The sequence below is a fragment of the Notechis scutatus genome, chromosome 1, assembly GCF_049901735.1.
Source record: "Notechis scutatus isolate UNSWTSFEM ecotype Mainland chromosome 1, rNotScu1.2, whole genome shotgun sequence".
Taxonomy (NCBI): Eukaryota; Metazoa; Chordata; class Lepidosauria; order Squamata; family Elapidae; genus Notechis; species Notechis scutatus.
Genome location: NC_142009.1, coordinates 240,634,010 through 240,653,546, shown reverse-complemented (window position 1 = coordinate 240,653,546; position 19,537 = coordinate 240,634,010). Strand labels below are relative to the sequence as shown.

Genomic DNA, 19,537 nt, shown 5'->3' with positions numbered 1-19,537 from the left:
AAGATGGCGAGTGGGACCTTGTCGAAACGTCACCAAGATACTCTCAATCTTACATATTCTAATATGTATGTATGTATGTATGTATGTATGTATGTATGTATGTAGCCTTGTTCGGGTATTTTCCCACGTCATTGTAGTTGTGCTTTTAAAGTTGTAGCGACGTTTCGGCAGAATCTCATCAGCCATCATCAGGCTTGTATATTGTGTTCATCTGTGAGTCAGGCGTTCACAGCCATTTCTGTTTTAAATTTGGTGCTAGCCTACTACTGTGTTAGAATGTTTTTTTCTTCATCCTGATTGGTTGGGAGTCTTGGTCTGTGTTTATTGGTCTTGGAGTTTGCTGTGTTCTGCTTGATTGGTGTTTCTAATATCTTCTGTCTGTTTTGTAGCGTTTTTTGATTGGCTGGCAACATTGACAGTCAATTATCTGGAAGCCTGCACTCACAAACAAAAAAATCTCCACACCACAAGCCAAGCAAACACCTGGGTACAAACAGACCCCACCTGATACCTCCAGCTCAAACACACCCCAACCAGGCACCCAGATGAAACCTAGCTTCCTAATAAATGATAGCCGTCCTTTTACCCGAAGCCAAGCCGCACTAAAAGCCTTCAATACAGGAAACACAATGTTGCCAGCCAATCAAATATATATACATATATATATATGAGAAAGTAGAAAGGTTATTGGCATTCTTGTCAGGAAAACTGCTGGGACCACTCCAGGCAGTTGCTAGGAGTCAATATTGCCTTGCAGACACACATACCCAAATGTTTGTAACATTTTTTTAAAGTTCTGTTTTTATATTTTTAAAAATCTATTTTTCTACAAACCATTTATCTAAAGACTCAAAAGAATTATTATTTTTTTACATCTATATTTACAGGCACAATTAAAAACATAATATGCCAAAATAAACATAGGCATAAAAGGACATATATCATATCATAAACAATTATAGTATAATTTTGGGGGAAAAAACCCTCCTTCTCCATGCTTTTCTTTAAGGCCTAGGCAAAATAAGCCAATCCAAGATAAAGTGGATGTATTTTGGCTGTATACAATTTCTGAATACAGTTTGAAGCTGGCTATAATTAAATTAATCCCTTCTGCATACACAAAAAAAATGTATATACATATTTAGGCAGAACTTTCCCTGCCCCCACCCCCCAAAAGCAGTTTGGCAACAAGTGTGAGGTTTCCATTACAAAGGATTGCTGGCAAAGAAGGATGTCTCATGGTGTTTTTCCTTCTATAATGACAAATTTGGTGTATATCTATTCCTTTCTTTCATTTTCCCAACCCCTAGGAAGGAACATGTTTACTCAACAACATCATGCAAAGAAGAGATGAAAATAATAGTTTAGCCATCAGAAAAGAGATTTGCCTAAAATTACAGAAGTGTCAACAATTTTTTTATAGATGTGGAAGCAATCATCATATTGAAGTTGTAAGGGGGGAACTTGTTTGGCCACTGCCTTGTTTAGTGACTATCCACAATGGGAATTAAATAGTATCTTTGCAACCAATCCTCACATTCATCATCTTAACAGATCTGTAAAGCAAAGGAAAGCTAAGGTGAGATCATAAGAACGGTTGTGATTTCACTTTGCCACCACTTTGCTAAATGATCAAGTTGCTGGTTCCAACTGTGGTCACTGAATGAGGACTACCAATACTCCAAATATCCATATAACTGCAGCTAATGCTTACATGGTGACTCTATACTGGTTCAGAAACAGGGACAATGGAAGGGAAAAATAAGCAAAGCAGGGACAGTAGAAAGCTTTATGTTCTGTACCCTCCCCTGTGGACCACTGTATCAACAGCAGGGTAGACAAGTTTTCTATTTCAAGAATAAAGAAAGGAGCAAAACCAGAATATAACCTTTGTAGCAGAGGTGGTTATTCAGCAGGTTCTGACCAGTTCTGGAGAACCAGTAGTGGGAATTTTGAGTAGTTCGGAGAACCAGCAAATATCACCTCTGACTGGAGATTTTACAGTATCCTTCCCCTGCCACGCCCACCAAGCCACTCCCACAGAACCAGTAATAAAAAATTTTTAATCCTACCATTGCTTTTAGTAAGGGAGAGGCATATATGTATAGTGTGATTGTGACCCATACCAGCCTGGCAGACCCATATCTGGGTCCTTAAATCTCATATGCCTCTGCACTTGAGTTTCAACTATCTGGCTATTTGGCAAACAATCCTCAAGTTCCATAATTCGCCCTTTCCATCTCCTGCTGCTCCTTGGAAAATCAGTCTCCTTAGTCCACTGCAACACGAATAAAATACCTTTTACCTTTTGTCACATTTAAAATTACAATTCAGAAGCAACTTTTGGAGGATTTTGAGCGCTGAACTCAAAAGCTTGGAGGGCTGCCCATGGCTATGAGAACTCAAGTTATTGTTCTTCAAAGCACTAGCAATTCAACTGCTTTTGATAATGGCAGTGAAACAGCTACTGATAGTTGTTTGCCCTGTAAGTGCTTTCCGTTACCAGAAAGAAAGATTTGCCTAGTTTTTGCATGTTCATTTTTTTTTGTCTGTTCTCTGTACACCGTGAAACCAGTTATTTGATTAGTTCCCTGTACCACAGGGACAGAGGCTGGCTATTTCTATCACCATCCCTGCTACAAGATCCAGAAGAAAAGCAAGTTTGAATGAAGCAAGAACAGCTTCCTTCATAAGAGAAAAAGAAGGCAACCATTATGATTTAATTATACTGTGCAGCTGTAGCATTGCAAATCATGGCTGCTGAAAAAGATTGTCAACAGGTAAGACAATTAATTTTTTTTTCTATCTTCAACTTAGTGTTGACTCCAGGCAAGAGTCTATTCAAATTCCTGCAATTTTCTTAGTAAAGTTTTACAAAAGTGCTTTGTTTTTGCCTCCTTCCTAGGAGAGGAAGTGACTGGCTTAAGGTCACCCAGCTGACTTTATTCTTAAAGCAGGACTAGAACTGTGGTCTCCTGGCTTCTACCTTGATGCTTTAACCACTACTGGCTCTCTACTTTAAATATACGGAATTTAATTAGATTTTTTTTTATAGCAATAGCCTTTTGAGGAAGTGGCAAGGACTGACTAAAGCAGCATTGTGGGTCACAACACAAGTTCCATCCCCCCCCCCCATGCATCACAACATTACATGAACACCCTGAAGGCTCATAGCATGTAGTATGAAGCCATGACTCTGCTTTCATCATTACAATAAAAGTAGCAAAACCTCACAGATGTACATGGATTATTATTCTTATATTTAAGAAATATGTTAAACATCTTATCATTTTAACAGTTTTAATGAATTCACCAACCTAGCCAACCTAAAATTCACCAACCTAAAAGGGATATTTATCCCTTTTACAACTGTTCATGACATCTCTATTACTACTCTAGCTATGTGTTTGCTAAGAGCCTAAAATGATCACACATAATCAATCACTAAATGGTTGCATCTTGCTACACAAAGGTAGCAACATTTAATACTATTGTGTCAGTCATAAGTAATAAAGGGTACTAGACATGGAATACAGCCAACCTTTTGTGAAATGCTTTTGTGGAGTTATATAATAAAAGCAACACTCTTCACAGACATTACACTGGAAATGATACACGACTTATATTTCTATATTATCTGTGACGGTGAGGGACTAATTTTATTTATTTGTTTGTTTATTTAATTTTTATGCCTAATTCTCATCCAATGGCATTCTATAATAATGGTCAGGTATCCACATAATAATGTGGATACCTGACCAATCTCTAAAAACAGAGACCTAGACTAGTAAATGTGGCCAGTTACTTAATGTCCATTCATGTTTGTCTCCAAATGCTTTTCTGAAATAAATTTGTTAATTTCTGATTTGGAGTTTTTTCTCTCCCTTGTTTTGGATACTTAGTTGGTACATCTGGATTTCAGAATACTGCCTCATATGGTTCTGCTGTGCTTTGAATTGAATTCCAAATAAAGATCCTTTGCTTTACCTGGAACAGCTGACATCCTGAGATGATACCTTTAAAACCATCAAACAATAATCTCTGCCTATCCCAAATCCTTGCGAAGGACTCAATAGGTGGATTAAAAATGTCAAAACCAGTCTGAAATGTCAAAATCAGGCTGACTGTGTGCCAGACAGAATAGTAATACTTAGCCCATGGCCACATGATTGATGGTTATTCATATCTACATTTTGGATATTCATTTTGAATGTTAATTGTACTTTATTTAGCAATCTATTAACATTTTATGGACATCAGTCAACTAGAGTTTACTACAACAGTCAATTATATTAAAATTAGGGAACATTTATCGAAATGGTAACTACTAAATCTATTCAGCATATTTCTGTAAGCATTCCCATCTTATTTTTGAAGAAGGAGGCTTTGGGATAGCAATTTCCAAACCTACTATTGTGAATCACCTGTGTGAGAAGTTTACCTGAAAAAAAAATAGGTCTATGCTGCCTAAAAATAGTAGCCTCTCAGGTATGAACATCAGACTTAGAAAAACCATGCAATATCATTAAAAAAACATGTAGGACAAGGGATAAAATAGCAGCATGTTAACCAAGCCCAGTGGCTTAGCATATTATGTGAATACAGTCATTCTCTCAGTTTGTTCCTCTTCTGATATTTCCTGGTATCAAGGAAAAATTCTGAAAACACAGAAGGTTTAGAGTAGACCAATGATGCTGAAACCAATCTATCATGAGAAATACTAGATAATTAACAGATAATTTTTTTTTTGCTTGTTTGGTAACCGCTATCCAGAATCCTTAATGAGTTTACATTGTAATTTTGATGAAATTGTAATGTTCAAATGTCATGCAACATTCAGAGTAATGCATTTCTACCAGATAAATAAGATACTAATGTTTTAATAAGCTACATTAAAAACTGATGTTGAAATAGTGACTGGAAAATGAAGTAAGAGATATGGGTAGTGAGGTATGAGATATGGTTTAAACTAAAGCCTTTAATTTGATTGTAATGTTTGAAGAAAGTAGTCAAATTTAAACCTTTCCAATTTTAATATTAATGTAATATAATACGATTACATATAAGACATAACAAAAAGCATTATAACAAACAATTTCTATAAAAAATCACTTATTTTTGGTTTCCCTATTTGTCATTTTTAATAAAAGAACTTGTACACAGTTTAGATAATTTGCTTCTTTGAAAGAACATTTGGAGTCAGATTATTTTAAAAAGTGGTTCATAGTAGTTTATATTGTCCTGGATATTTAAAGTTCATTTAAATACCCAGGAAAGTAATGCAAATTAATAGAAAGCAAACACAAATAACCTCAATAAATATGGGGCAATGTAAGGTAATTGCACCATGGAATTAAAGTGCAATAACCTACTAACTGTTGCAAACTAGTCTAACACGCTGGCATCAACTGGAAAACAGAACAACTCACACCGCCTACATGTGAGAACATGACTCGACCTAAGCAGACCCAACATGACCTCAATCAGTCTTCATGTGATTTGCTCATTATGATTTTGAAATAGGCCATTTGGCAGTACCCATTAGGTAAATAGTAAATAAAAATGATAATAAAGCCAATTTCGTTAGATCTCTTTATGTGAGATACCTTATTATTTTCATTTAATTTCCAATTGAAGTTTGGGAGAGACCTAACCTTTTGCATCCTGCTTTAAGCGATAATACTACTCTAACATATGTCAAGCTTCCTTGTTTTATTTAGTTCCTGCAAAATTATTATATGTTCTTTATTTTGTGTTCTAAATACCATAGAGGCTTGTTGTGCCCTGCATATATTTAGCTCAATAATGGCAACCAATACACAAGGGCTTGCCTTAAGTTGATTCAGAGAAAGGATAGAAGCTTCCGTTTTGAATGGACTAGCTATTGAAAATCAGTACAAGTTCATATGGGCTCACTCTCTGTATTAGAGTAACAGAGAAGAATTTCACAATTACTCTTTCAATTTGTTTAGTTTCATAGGATATAAAACTAATTTCCAATTGGAAAAAATATAGGACTTTAAATACAGCCAACCTTGTTTTTTTTCAATACTTTTTCAAACTTTCTAACAAATATCCAAAATAGGTGAAAAATGAAATCAGCCTTAAATATTGCCCTTTTCAGAACTCAGCCTGAACAATCCCATGTTTTGTTAGTTGTCCATAAAGGGATTAATTTGGCCTAAATTGTTTGGTTGTAGCTAGCAGAAAGTGAGGTCAATTGGCTCCTAAAACCTAACAAATAAGAATTCCTCTGGCATTCCAGCGCAAGTATCAAGCCTGATCTCCATTGTCCCATCACTTCTCAAAAACTCCATGTGAAAGAACAGCTATTTCCCAAACTAATGTTTACCACACATATTTGCCCTTGTTTGGAAACTCTGTACTCTGGATCTTGAGAGAAGATTATTCATTCTCATTTAGAATCCTGCAAGCAGTCAGTGGGTTCTCTCAGTTGCTGGTGGACAAGCAGAATATTTTCTGATGCTCCTGAAGAATTGAGGACAGCCAGGACCAGGGCCAGCCAAGCCCTCACAGATAGCCCTGGCTATCTGTTTCACTAGGGAAAAATGTGGGCATGATTGTTAAAAAAAATTTGTGTGTGTTTGCATACCTAGGTGTAGAGTAAAAATGTCCCAATGCAAATACTGTAAACTTACTTGGCCTTGTCGTTTCTAAGAGCAGCAACTCAACACCGTATACAAAAGGTTGCTATTTGACTGTTGTTGTTTTAGCACAACAATGTGCTTAGATCATGAACTCTGCTGCACAAAAGACTTATATGGAAGCATGGGTCACCTGATTAAATGTCAAAAGAGTGAGGAAACTGAAAATAGAGAGGATGTAGAAGTTGGACAATTGCAGAATACAGAACTAGAGACATTTATATAATCAGTGAAAATTAACATCTGAAGCCTTTTGCTAACTTGCTCGGTTGGGAGATTTTAACTTTGTATTTCCCTCTTTTTTCCTCCCAAGGAAAGAACTAGTGTTTTTTCTATCACACTTCCCTTCAGGATTTCACTTGCATATGTTTTTCCTTCTTAGACCTGTTTATTCCTGTTTTTCAGTTACCAGCTGCAGCTTCTGAATTTTTAAATTCTTCCACATTTGGTCATATTCAAGTTCCTTCCCTCACCTTCTTCTTTGATCTTCTCAGCAGCATCCCATTCTTCTCTTATTTGGATCATGGATCAGGTCTTTCTCTTTGATGATTTAACATTTGCTTTACATACACAGGGGTTGTATTTTTGTGACCAACCTGTGCTGCTGCATTCCTTTCCCCTATAATTAAGTTACGGAAGAGTTTGTGATAATGCCTTAGAAAAGCCCATCACAGATTGTCACCCAGAGAACATGTCCATCAAGTCAGTGCAAGGGAAACTCAACTTTAGATTGAGAGCCTTACTGGTAACAAGCGCAAAGCTAAATTTCCCCTGGAATAACTGCTTTGTTATTGTGGTTTGTCAGGAAGGCATTGTGGTTGGCAGAACTCTTTACAGTCTTGGCTGATTTCACAACCATGACTGCTTCTAAATAGCATTGCAATAAAAAAAAGTGTTATACTACAGGTAAATCCTTGACTTACAACCACAGCTGAGCCCCACATTTCTGTTCACAAGCAAGACAGTGGTTAACTGAGTTTTGCCCATTTTATGAACTTTCTTGTCACAGTTGTTAAGTGAATCAGTTAAGATAGTTAAGTCAATTGGTTGTTAAGTGAATCTGGCTTCCCCATTGACTACCTTTGTAGAAGGTCGCCAAAGGTGATCACATGATCCCGCAAACATCATAAATATGAACCAGTTGCCAAGCATTCCTAGTTTGATCATGTGACCATGGGAAAGCTGGAAGAATCTTAAGTGTGAAAAATGATCATGTCACTTTTTTTCAGTGCTGATGTAACTTTGAATGGTCATTAAAGGAATGGCTGTAACCTGAGGACTACCTGTACTTATACATCATCCAGGGGTGGCTTCAAAAAATTTATCAACTGGTTCTCTGTCTGTTGCTGGGTAGGTGTGGCCATGGTGGGCAGGGCCTAGTCAGCCTCCTCCACCATGGCAGGGAGGTTGTTTTACCTTCCCCAGGCTCCGAAAACTTTCCTTGAGCGTCCAGGAGGGCAAAAACGGCCTCCCCAAGCTTCGGAGGCTCTCTTGAGGCCGGAAATGGGCCTGTTTCCAGTCTTCTGGAGCCTCAGGGAGGCCTGTTTTTTGCCCTCCCCGAGCCTCCGTGTGGGCCATGCACTTACCTGGGATCCAAAATGGGCCCTGCGGAGACTCCTGGGAGGGTTGGGGTGGGCGGAGCCAGCCAGGGATAGGAATTACTGGTTCGCCGAACTGGCCATAAAATTAACAGATAGTTCATCTGAACTGGGGCAAACTGGTAGCAGCCCACCCCTGCTCTTGGCCCAGTTCAGTAGGCTGGTTCTTGGCTTTAAAACCAATAACACCCTGGGAAAGAATACGTGAAAGAATGCCTTTCCTTATAATATTTTACCTGTGCATATAAGATCTGCAAGGAAAACTTTTATTAAAGTGCCCACTGACTCTTTTGAATAAAAACAACAACTTGTACTATAAGGCCTAACTAATGAATAGTAATAATAGCATGAATTTTGTCTGTAGGTCATTAACTTCTATAAAATACTTCCACTTGGGATGTTTGAAAAATGGATGTGAGAACTGGGAAGAAGGAGATAAATGCAATGAACCTGGAGTGCTGTAGAGACATATTTCATAAGCAAGTCTGAAGAGGAAGTATATATACAAATGAAATAATCTTTTGCATAAAGAAGAAAGACTGTGTACATTGAGATGACAAACCCTCTTCAGGCAGCTTCATCTGCTTTGTTTTTAAAATGGGGAAAAATCATTGAAATCTGAGTCCCTTTGCATACCAGTGCTTACAGTAAAAGCTGACTATCTATACCGTAGATAAAGATATATTATAAATATATATTACAGATATATTGACATTGCACTAACTGAAGTTCATTGTCACAGCTTGGTTGATTGGCATGATCAGAGGGACATAGTTAATACTTTCACAGGCTAAGCCCCCCCCCCCCCGAGAATGTAGAAAACACTGCAAATCATGGTTGTTGTTGTGTTTAGCATGTAGGATGACTGAAATTTTAGATGTTTTTATTCAATTTTATATAGCTTTTTATTCTTTTTTACCTATTTGACTGTTAGATGGAAAAGAACTCGGAATGTTGTTCATCCATCAGAAAGATAAGTTTCTGAAAACAGAAAAGAACCACATTTGGCGTGATAAGGGAACCAACAGTAACAATAACAAAAAAGGTGAAGTTCAAAAGTGAGATAGGTCTGCGGAGGAAAGAAATCTTGAAAAAAATAATAATCCTAATGCATCCCTATGGGCTCAGAGAGTTGCTGATTGTTAGACATCCTATCAGCCAACTTCATCTATCCCTCGCAAGAAGTTTTCAGCTATTGGTTCCCTAGCTCCCTGCTTGAAGTTTCCAAGGGGGGAATGCCCATTCTTTGACTCAGTGATGGCCACATATGTGGTTGGAGAGTCAAAATGGCCAAGATAGTGATGGAGCCTTACTAGAACTGGCTGTGAAAGCTCAGATTTAAAAGTTCTCAGGAAGATACATCATTCTATGAGTTTCCAGCTCTGTGAATCTCTAACTTTCTGCACCCTTGACTTGGTTACCAGTTTGCTTCTTTAACAGCCCAGCCATGACAAGATTCCACATATCCAATAAAAATGAAAGCTTCTTGGACATATTATTTCTTAAAGTAGTCACAGATTTCCTCTTTTAACTTAGAAAAAGTTAACTATATTAAAGTTTGAATTATGCACATATTCATTCAATCACTAATTCCACTCACCCATCCTCATCAAAGGTTCAGTGGTGGGATTCAATTTTTTTTTTTTTACTACCGGTCTTGTGGGCGTGGGTTGGTGGGTGTGGCAGGGGAAGGATACTGTAAAATCTCCAGTCAGAGGTGATATTTGCCGGTTCTCCAAACTACGCAAAATTTCTGCTACCGGTTCTCCAGAACTGGTCAGAACCTGCTGAATACCACCTCTGCAAAAGTTGCTCATCTGAAGTGCTTCAAGATCCCACAGTAATTTCCAGCAACCTGCACCCAATTTTTTTTATCTGCAACTAAAATACAATACTTTCCTAGGAACTGACATTCCTAGACTTAGGCAGCAGACATTTTTGAAAATATTCAAAAACTTTACAATTTTCAAGTACACTTCTTGAGGCATGATGGTTAGAAGTTAGTGAAACAAGGTGGAAAGAAAGAGAAAAAAATGTGGCCATCCTATCCCCGGTTATATTTTTAGATAGCAAGGAGAGCTTCCAGATATTCAAATTGTATCTTACCAGGTACAGAATGGTACAGAAAAAAAAATAAGCCAGTGTCCCATTTCTAGTCATAGAAATTCCAGCTTTTTCCCATCCTATCAGAAATACCCAGAATTCTTGGTTGATGGAAAATAGGAAAGTAAGCAGTTAGGCTGTCTTGGGGCTCCTCTTCCATGATGTTCTATATTAGCATACTCCAAACCCTGAATCCTGATTGGTCCACATGGACCGCAACCTGATTGGACAACTAAACGGCCATGATTGGCATGCTAAGAATCAACCGCGATTGGCCGAGCCGATCGCGGGAGATTTAAAGCCCTGTCATTGGCCGCTGAGCCGCGAGCAATTCCTATATGAAGGGTTGCCGCGGCTCGCAGGTCTTGTACTGGTCTGTATACTCAATAAAGAGCTGAATGATCACTTTTGGTCTCGCATCTCTATGGGAACCGATCTACCCGATCTAACACATGACATGCTAATTTTCTCATTCTCAACTCACCACAGAGGTAATTTAATTTGTGTTAAGCTTGTGTTTAATTTTAAATGGCTATTTTCCCTCTTCACTTGACATAAGTCTTGCTTGATGAGCAGCACACAACTCCTTATTGACCATGTGGTTGATTTTTATGGTCAGAGGCTGAGACCTGGCCAGCTCCCCTTAAGCCATTTAGGCTGCTGTGGTCATGTTGCCTTCTCTTCGGTACATTGTTTTATAGAGGCCAGTTTGCTTTTGGCAGTGGGACAATCTGGTTTTTAACTTACTAATACTCCTGTACCAAAAGGCCATCTCTTCACACATCTTCCATTCCATAGACATGTAAGCAAGTCTAAAGGCTTCCAGGACTGTGGAGAAGTAAAAGAAGCAGGAAGGAAGAGATGTTTCTTTTGCCATCAGAACTCCTGGTACACAGAGCTCCTCTATGGGATCAAAGACCTGGATGATCACTCCCTCCTCTCTGTGTGACAATGACAGCTGATGCTAAGGATGGGAGGGCTGGGTAGGATGTCAAGATAAGGGTGGGGAATAAACATTCTATCAAGTCTCTGATCTCACAGTGTTGAACCATGAGATACAATAGGAGACATTGCAAGTGGCTCTTTGGTTAGTCTTAGGCTTAGGGTTTCTGTTTGGGTGATATAAGAAGCAGGGGTGACCTGAGCACTGTGGGAAACAAAAATATAGGCTATTGATCTATAAGATTCAATAAGGCCTTTGGATGATAGCAGGCCCCAGAATAAAGAGACGTGAACCAAAGTTTTAGATAGGATGATTTCAAAATGTACCAGAACTATTTGTAATTCCTGCTGAGCTGTTGCTAATTGTGAAACATGATTTTGCAAAGTATGTAGCTTTATAAACATATTTGGACCTAGAAGGCTGAAACCACAAGAAATAAGGAACTGAAAGTAACCATGGGGAGACTATATTCTGCTGGGTCCCAGCCATGGGACAAACCCCAACTGTTTTGCCAGTGAAATACGTCAGAAAACACACAGGCCTGTCCACCAAGTAAGTATGGTTGTGACCAGAGATGGCATTCAGCAGGTTCTGAACAGTTCTGGAGAACTGGTAGCAGAAATTTTAAGTAGTTCAGAGAACCGCCCCTGTCCCCATCTAGTCTCTGCTTCCCGAGTCCTGCTGGGTCTCCTTTTGTTGCCCCGCACAGGAGAACAGAGCTGGAAATCAAGTTAGTGGGGTGGGAATGGGGATTTTGCAGTAACCTTCCCCTGCAGGGGGGTGGGAAGGAAGATTTTACAGTATCTTCCCCTGCCACGTCCAGCAAACTTTGCCCACCAAGCCACACCATGCCCACCAAGCCATGCCCACAGAACCGGTAGTAAAAAAAATTGAATCCCACCACTGGTTGTGACCCTTCCCTTGCAGCTGAATCGACAGGTTCCACCCTCTCTATCTAGCTCACACACCCTATCTAACTAACGGTAGTCCAACAAGGGACTAAATGGCTAACCTCTGATCCAAAGTAGACAGTTTGTATAAGAGCATAAGAGTGGGCTGATATAAGAGTGGGCTAGTGACCTAAAGCAGGATCCCCAACCTTTCGACGCCGCGCCCGGTTCCGGCGTCAGCTGGGCGCCGCGGCCCGGTTCCGGCGTTAGCTGGGCGCCGCCATCTTTTTGACGAAAAATCACTTCCGGTGACGTCACCGAAGTGATTTTTCGTCAAAAATGAGCGGCGCTAGCGCTTCTGGTGAGCTTTTTCGGTAGAAATGGCTTTCTACCTGGAAAAGCTCACCGAAGCGCTGGCGCCGCCATCTTTTGATGAAAAATTGCTTTTTTACCAAAAAGATGGCGGCGCCCAGCAACCAGCGGCCCGGTAAGGCTTGTTCACAGCCTGGTACCGGTCCGCGGATCGGCGGTTGGGGACCCCTGACCTAAAGCTCCAACACAGGGAACAGTCAGGAATCCTAGCTGGATAGCAGGTCTCTTCCAGGGACCATCTGATCTGAGTCATGGCACCATTAACCTATACACCCATGGTGTATAGGGAGGCACTAAATATGGGTTTAGTGTTTTTTTTATGAAAATCAATATATGTATGAAAATAGTTCTAAAAGCAACTCATAGCAGAGTAACAAAATGAAGTGAGGAGTAATCTGAATATTACCTAACAAGAGCTGTGGTGGGGATGTCATAAAGTGGGATCTCTCCCACTTTACTTCACTGTTGTACTGGTACTTGTAAATTGCTCCTTGGACTGGCAATCAGGTGTGCTGACCTCTTGGCTTTATGAATACATGGATCAATTGCAAACCCAATGTTTGAGCCACAGGGTGATGGGCGGGGGGATGCAGTTGTAAGAGATACTCTGTCCTGTTTAGCAGGATTCCAGATTAGCACTAGACCTTGTCCAGTTATGCTAAAACAATGCTGAATACATTTTAACAAAGCATATGCAAAAAAGGGCAAGTTTTCAGAGCTATGCTCACCTGCACAGTCATCCATCAAAAAATTCTATCAGTCTTGCTGCATCCTATCTTAAAGAGACTTGATATTTTTCCCACTGGTTGCTGAGGTGTAGTGGAAGGGCATACAAAGCCATAGGAACCCAGCAATCACTTTCTTTAACTTCTTCTGTATTAAAACTGTTAAGAACAACAACATTCCCTGATCTTGTTAACTGAGGCAGAATAGGGTTTAGCAATCAAGGCAGTATAATTTACATTGCCATAGTTTTCTTGCTGGCTCAAGAAAAGGGGAAATAAATACAAATGTAGCCACCAGGAAAAGTATTTTTAATAAATTAAACAGAAAGTAATTTACTTTCCATTTATCAACTTATTATCAGCACCTCACCAGATGCTGTTCTATACTGCCACCTATTATTTGCTCTTGAATACTGCAGTACACAAATGAAAAGTGAAAACAATAACGTTAATATTGAGATTGCTCCTGTGCGCTGCATCTTCTCACAAAGCTATGTTTTTTGAGTGGAAAATAGGTATTTGTAGAACATAAGTTCTATATCATGAACTGTACCATACACACAAATTTATAGGGCTAAAGACTTCGCTTCGGATATAAGATGGTAAATCAACATTTAGATTCAGGTTCAGAGGAGAGTGGTTTTTTCCTTTCCCCATAGTCAATATGCTAATATTAACATTGCTTAGTAAATGTTAACATGTTGACTTAGTAGAAAATCTTGCTTCATTTTTTTGCCCTGATTTTGGTATATATCTCATGGTGCTCATTTGTGATTTGCTTTGCTTTAAATCATATGATTATCACCAAAGGCTAGTAAGATCATGGGTTAAATATAGGCAAGGATTATGGCATGCTCTCAACAGCTATCGGTTTAAGAGAAAAACAACACAAGAACAAGAACAACAAAAAGCTCCTTCAAAGGCCAACTTACAACCTGCCCGCCAAGAATGCTTAGTGTCACATTACTTACATCTTTCAGAAATGTTTAACTAGTTATTTGGCCATCTGTATTTGTGTAATCTCTAGTTCCCTACATCAGAAACACTTTTGATTTATTTCTCCCTTGAGAGGAAAAATGTTTATGAAATCTACAATAATAAAAACAAGGAACCACAGTATGTGTTTAAATAAAGCTTGTGATTGAAATCCACCATTGTTTGGTACCATCTGTTATTTGTGCAGAATGTCAGGTTATTCTTGTTTTAAGTAAAACTCAGTACAATTCCTTACCCTACCCAAACATGTTAGAATATACCTACCTCTGCCTTAAAATGCAGTTCCACCATTCCTACTTTTCAGAGCAATAAAAAAGTTCCAGAGTGCCTACTCATTTGGAAGGCAATCACTAGAAACTTAAAGTGTTTAGTTTACTGGACATATAAATAATTTAAAGGCATAATTTAAAAACTCTCCAGAAGACAGTGAAATCCATTGCCTCAGTGTTGAAATTTCAGAGTCTCGATAGATGGCCACACTATTTATATATGTGTTTATAATAAATCCTCATCATAAGAATTAGTCATCTTCTTTGGCTTCTTCTAGCCTTCTTGATTAATTTATCTGCAATTTACTTAAAACAACGATGTGCTGGGAGTTATCCTCATAATTTTGGCTTCCTTTTCTTTCTTCTGTTCAGATCTTCAGTTTTACCAAATAACATAATAAATCTTAACCATTTTATAAGCATATGTTGCCCAATAAAGAGGTGTTGGGGAGTGGGAGATGAAGAGATGAAAGGCTGAAAGTTAAATCAGATATTAAGTTGACGCTTATGGAGCAACATTCATCCATATAGATTAAGTCAGCTGAACCTTTGATCAAACTACTGACATTGTGGGGGTTTAAAAAAAAGTAGCCAGATTCCTCCTTCTCAAGAGGTTGGATCCAAACAGTCTTTTATAAGACATAGCCATGAAATCAATGAAACTTAAAAGAAGATACAGCAGTGTTAAAAGTACTTCCCATTGATTTCAGAGCATTTACAGTAGGATCCAATGAGCCAGGATCCAACAAGCCAGGATCTAATCTATTAATGTATTTGGGTTCTTGTGCACATAAATAACAATAGGATGGGAGTTAGAATTCAACATTTTAATTCACATAGGTCCACATTAATAAGCCAATGACCTTCCAGAAGTTACAGATCCATCAATCATTGAATGCCAGTGTGAATATTGGAGATACAGTTCAGTGACTTTTGGAGTGCCACATTAGATGTACACCCCAAAGGTACTTTTTCAAGAGGCAGCTGGATTTTCTTTTGGTTTCTCATCCATGAGATGAAATAAGATTCAAAGAAAAATCAGAAAGTCTAGTTGCCTCTAGACTTTCCATGACATGGATGACTGAGAATCTCCATAAACACTTGGAAGTACATGATTATGTGTTGTGACTCCAAGACTTGAACCTGATTAGTCAGCAGATGTGGGCTCGAGTGAAGAAGAAGATCTGGCATTAAGATTCGAGCCTGCATTGCTGAGCGACCTTGAGAGGAGTCTGGGGGACGAGGAGTTGAATCTGAGAGATGAACCTGATTTATTAGAAGTTTCAGAGACCTCTTCCTCTTCTGGAAATCCCTCCCTGATTGCACCTCAGGTGTTAACTGTTAATCAGGAAAGTGTATCAGAAGATTCCAGCTGTGATGAAACTGCCGGATGCTGGCTGGATGCCAGAACTAGGAGAAGATTGAGACGTCAATCTCAATTAGAAAAGAGAAGCGCATGACTTTGGAATATTTGCTGGAAACAAGGTGAATCTTGCCATGGAAAGACTTGCGTCTGATTTACTGCGTTGTGAGCTTTACAGAATTGCCGGACAGATTCTAGGAGGATTGCCAAAGGACTGTGATAACAGAGCAATTAATCTTCTGACTCCGGTTTCGTTTTTGTAAAGTATTTGAACTTTATTACTCGAAGTTTCATCTGTGGATACAGGTAGAACAGAACAATTAGAACAGAACAATTATGTATGTATGTATGTATGTATGTATGCATGCATGCATGCATAGATAAATGATAGGGAAAGAGAGAGACTTAGGAGTTGGCAGACAGATTTAGGAATTACATATTACGTATGCATGAGACTGCACGTAATAATTTTTCACTTTGGAAATATATTTAACAAAAAGTGGATTAAAATTGCTATAATTAAATAATTGCAACATTTCTGTCTCTACTGCTTACTTTAGTGTCATGAATCTTTATTGAAGATTAGCAATATACATTAGACCTCCAAATTTTTTTGGGTATGGGGGGAAGGTATGAGAACCGACACGAAGAGGGAATTTACTGCAAAGAACTTATTCCATTACAGGTCTCCATTTCCCTGGTAGCCAAATACTTTTTATACTGTGGAATAATAATTGCCAAAATCAATCTGCTACAACTTGATTTTTCCTCTTTCTATTTTCCCTAGATATTTGTTTTCCAAACCCTTAAAAGAAGAGAAAACATCTCAAATGAAAAGTTGGTCTTGAGGAATAAAGTGTAAGGTTTCTTTGTAATGATTTGAGAGAAAATAATAAAAAGCAACACTGTTATAGTTCTGCATACATCAATACATGTATCAATATATTATCTATCATGCAATTCCCTTTCAGAAACATTACAGTATGCAAAATACAGAAAAAGGTTGTTAGGTACTGGAAGAAAGAAATTAAATGTGAAGTAGAAGAGTGGGAGAAAGAAAAGCTAAATATAGTTTACATTAGTACAGTTCACTAACTACCTTAGCAATAGCAATAGCACTTAGACTTATATACCGCTTCACAGCCCTCTCTAAGCGGTTTGCAGAGTCAGCATATTGCTCCCAACAATTTGGGTCCTCATTTTACCTACCTCAGAAGGATGGAAGACTAAGTCAACCTTGAGCCTGGTGAGATTTGAACTGCCAAACTGCAGACAGACAGCAGTCAGCAGAAGTAGCCTGCAGTACTGCACTCTAACCACCATGCCACCATGGCTCATGTTGTTGTGCTTTTCTTTTGTTGTTTTACATCCTTCTTTCCACCCACTATCACTGTGGCTTATAGAGTTTGCAAATAGTATTACTAGTTTACTGAAGACCTCAGTGAGCCCAGAGCTTGATGGTATTTCTTTGGTGTTATTATGTTCTTATTTTGGATAAAACAAGGACTATAATAAAGAATAATTACATTCACTGAACACCCATTCATTCTTGATTCTATATCTTCTTGTATTACCTTTCACATTTTTAAGATACTATTTTCTTAAATTTAGTTTTATTTTTCTCTGGCAATAATCAGCTGTCACATAACCAAATAGCCAGAGTCAAAACTCTCTCACAGCATTTTAACCTCATTTACTCTTCTTATTTTTCAAGTTTCAATCTTTTATACACTATGGTTGTTACCAGATGGGTCAATAGCTACCAAGCTCTGCTGCTCATCATGAGTTTGATTAACAGAGAATTTCTCACAATGTTTGGCAAGAGGAAAAGAAAGTACTAGCCTGCAACTTGTGTCACATGTGGCATTATCTACTTGTGATCAAATCAATATCATTTAGTTTTGCCAAATTTCAGCCAAGCTCAATTTTACATTAAGCACCCTTATGCTATTCTATGCAAGCTTAGATCAATAATCTATAAATTTTTAAGCAATTGCAATTGTTCCTGCAATTACATTCATTAAAAAATATTACTGTACTTGAAATGTCCAATTTCAATTTGGTATAAAGTTGAGTAGTTCAACTCATTCTTTTTTTCAGAGAATTGAATCAGGACATTTTTGCAGCACCCCAGAAACAGAATACACAGAATAAAATGTACAGTAATGAAGAAAAAGAATATTGTATTGGAGAAATTGACTTCTTGGCTACCGGAAAGAAACAGGGAAAGGTACCACAAAACCTCTCAGCATGATCAACATTCAGTAGAATATTATTCCTATTCTATATTGTCACTGAATATTTCTAAAAGAGATCCTTAAACAATATTTTGTATCAATGCTCATGATTTACGCTTATTCAGGGCACTCTTGTTCACAAAAGAGACTGAGATTCAGTAGCAATCTCACAAAACAAGGGGAATCCCAAAGGTGCTTTTTCAAGAGGCAACTGGACTTCCTGGTTTTCTCTGAAGAGCTAAAGAAGCTTCTTGGATGAGAAGCAAAACATCTTCAAAGAAAAACCAGGAAGTCCAGTTGCCTCTTGAAAAAGCACCTTTGGGACCACCATGACCCGGACAACTGAAATTATTATCTTAGAATAGATGAAAGATCTATGGGGACACTGATGAAAAAATAATACGCTACTTGGTGTTTATAGATACAGCTACTTGAATGCCTTCTTTAATCTGGTGTTTGATTCATCATGTGTTGGACCAGCTCCTGGAATTCCCAGCCAGTCTTTGGCCTTGCAGTTTGGGAATTCTGGGAACTGAAAAGACAACATAATGGGAGCCATCAGAATGATTTCCACAGTCTGCCATTTTTCAAAGGGGTAGAATGAAGGGGCATGAAGTAGATACACAGCACTGTTGTTCCCAAGTTCCTCTTATTTAAAATAGTCTTTTGTGGTCTTTCCTTGTCTCACAGTCATGATAACAACATATTAGAAGCTAACCCCATTAAAAAATGCCCATAATCTGCTAGTTATATTTACATGTGAGACAGAAGCCAGCTTCTGGTTTCAACAATCTTATTTTTTCTTCATGTGTTTTGTCTGAATGTCCTTGTCTTGATTATAGTTTCTTAAGGTTCCATGTGCCATCCATCCTGAAGTTATTTTTGACCTCATGAGTAAAAAGTGGAACCTTCCTGCTCCCAATCTAGTGGTCTCTTTTGTTGGAGAAGAAGAACACTTTCAGATGAAATCTTGGTTACGTGATACATTGAGGAAAGGATTGGTTAAGGCTGCCCAAAGCACAGGTTTGTTTTGTTTTGTTCCTGAAAAAAAATAGCATTGTCTTTCATCTTAATTTCATCTTATTTAATTTTAACCTTTTTTAATTGTTAAGACTCTACAGGACCAAATTTCCAAAAGATTTAACATACTAAAATATACCGAGACTCTTCAAACTTTTCAGCTTTTGTTGATTCAATTTGCTAAATTTTCTGAGAAGACTCAAAGCTGTTAGAAATCAGATTATTTCACTTAGAAGTATTTTAATTTCTCTTAAAAAGAGCATGAAAAGATCGAAAAAGAGTTACCTTTATAATCATGTCACCATTTTCCAACCTAATCATCATATCTTGGATGGTAGTGAAATCCTTGGGCACAA

The 19,537-nt window shown here is 38.2% G+C and overlaps 1 protein-coding gene across 1 annotated transcript in view; it reads left to right on the top strand.

Annotated features, from left to right (window-relative positions):
- The first annotated feature begins 18,042 nt into the window (after window positions 1-18,042).
- Window positions 18,043-19,537, top strand: part of TRPM5 (transient receptor potential cation channel subfamily M member 5) — a 46,311-nt gene continuing 44,816 nt past the window's right edge. The window contains exons 1-2 of the mRNA XM_087950876.1: window positions 18,043-18,154; window positions 19,004-19,184. Of these exons, the coding sequence (XP_087807002.1) occupies window positions 18,080-18,154; window positions 19,004-19,184 (256 nt within the window). The 5' untranslated portion in view covers window positions 18,043-18,079. The remainder of the gene's footprint in view (window positions 18,155-19,003; window positions 19,185-19,537) is intronic.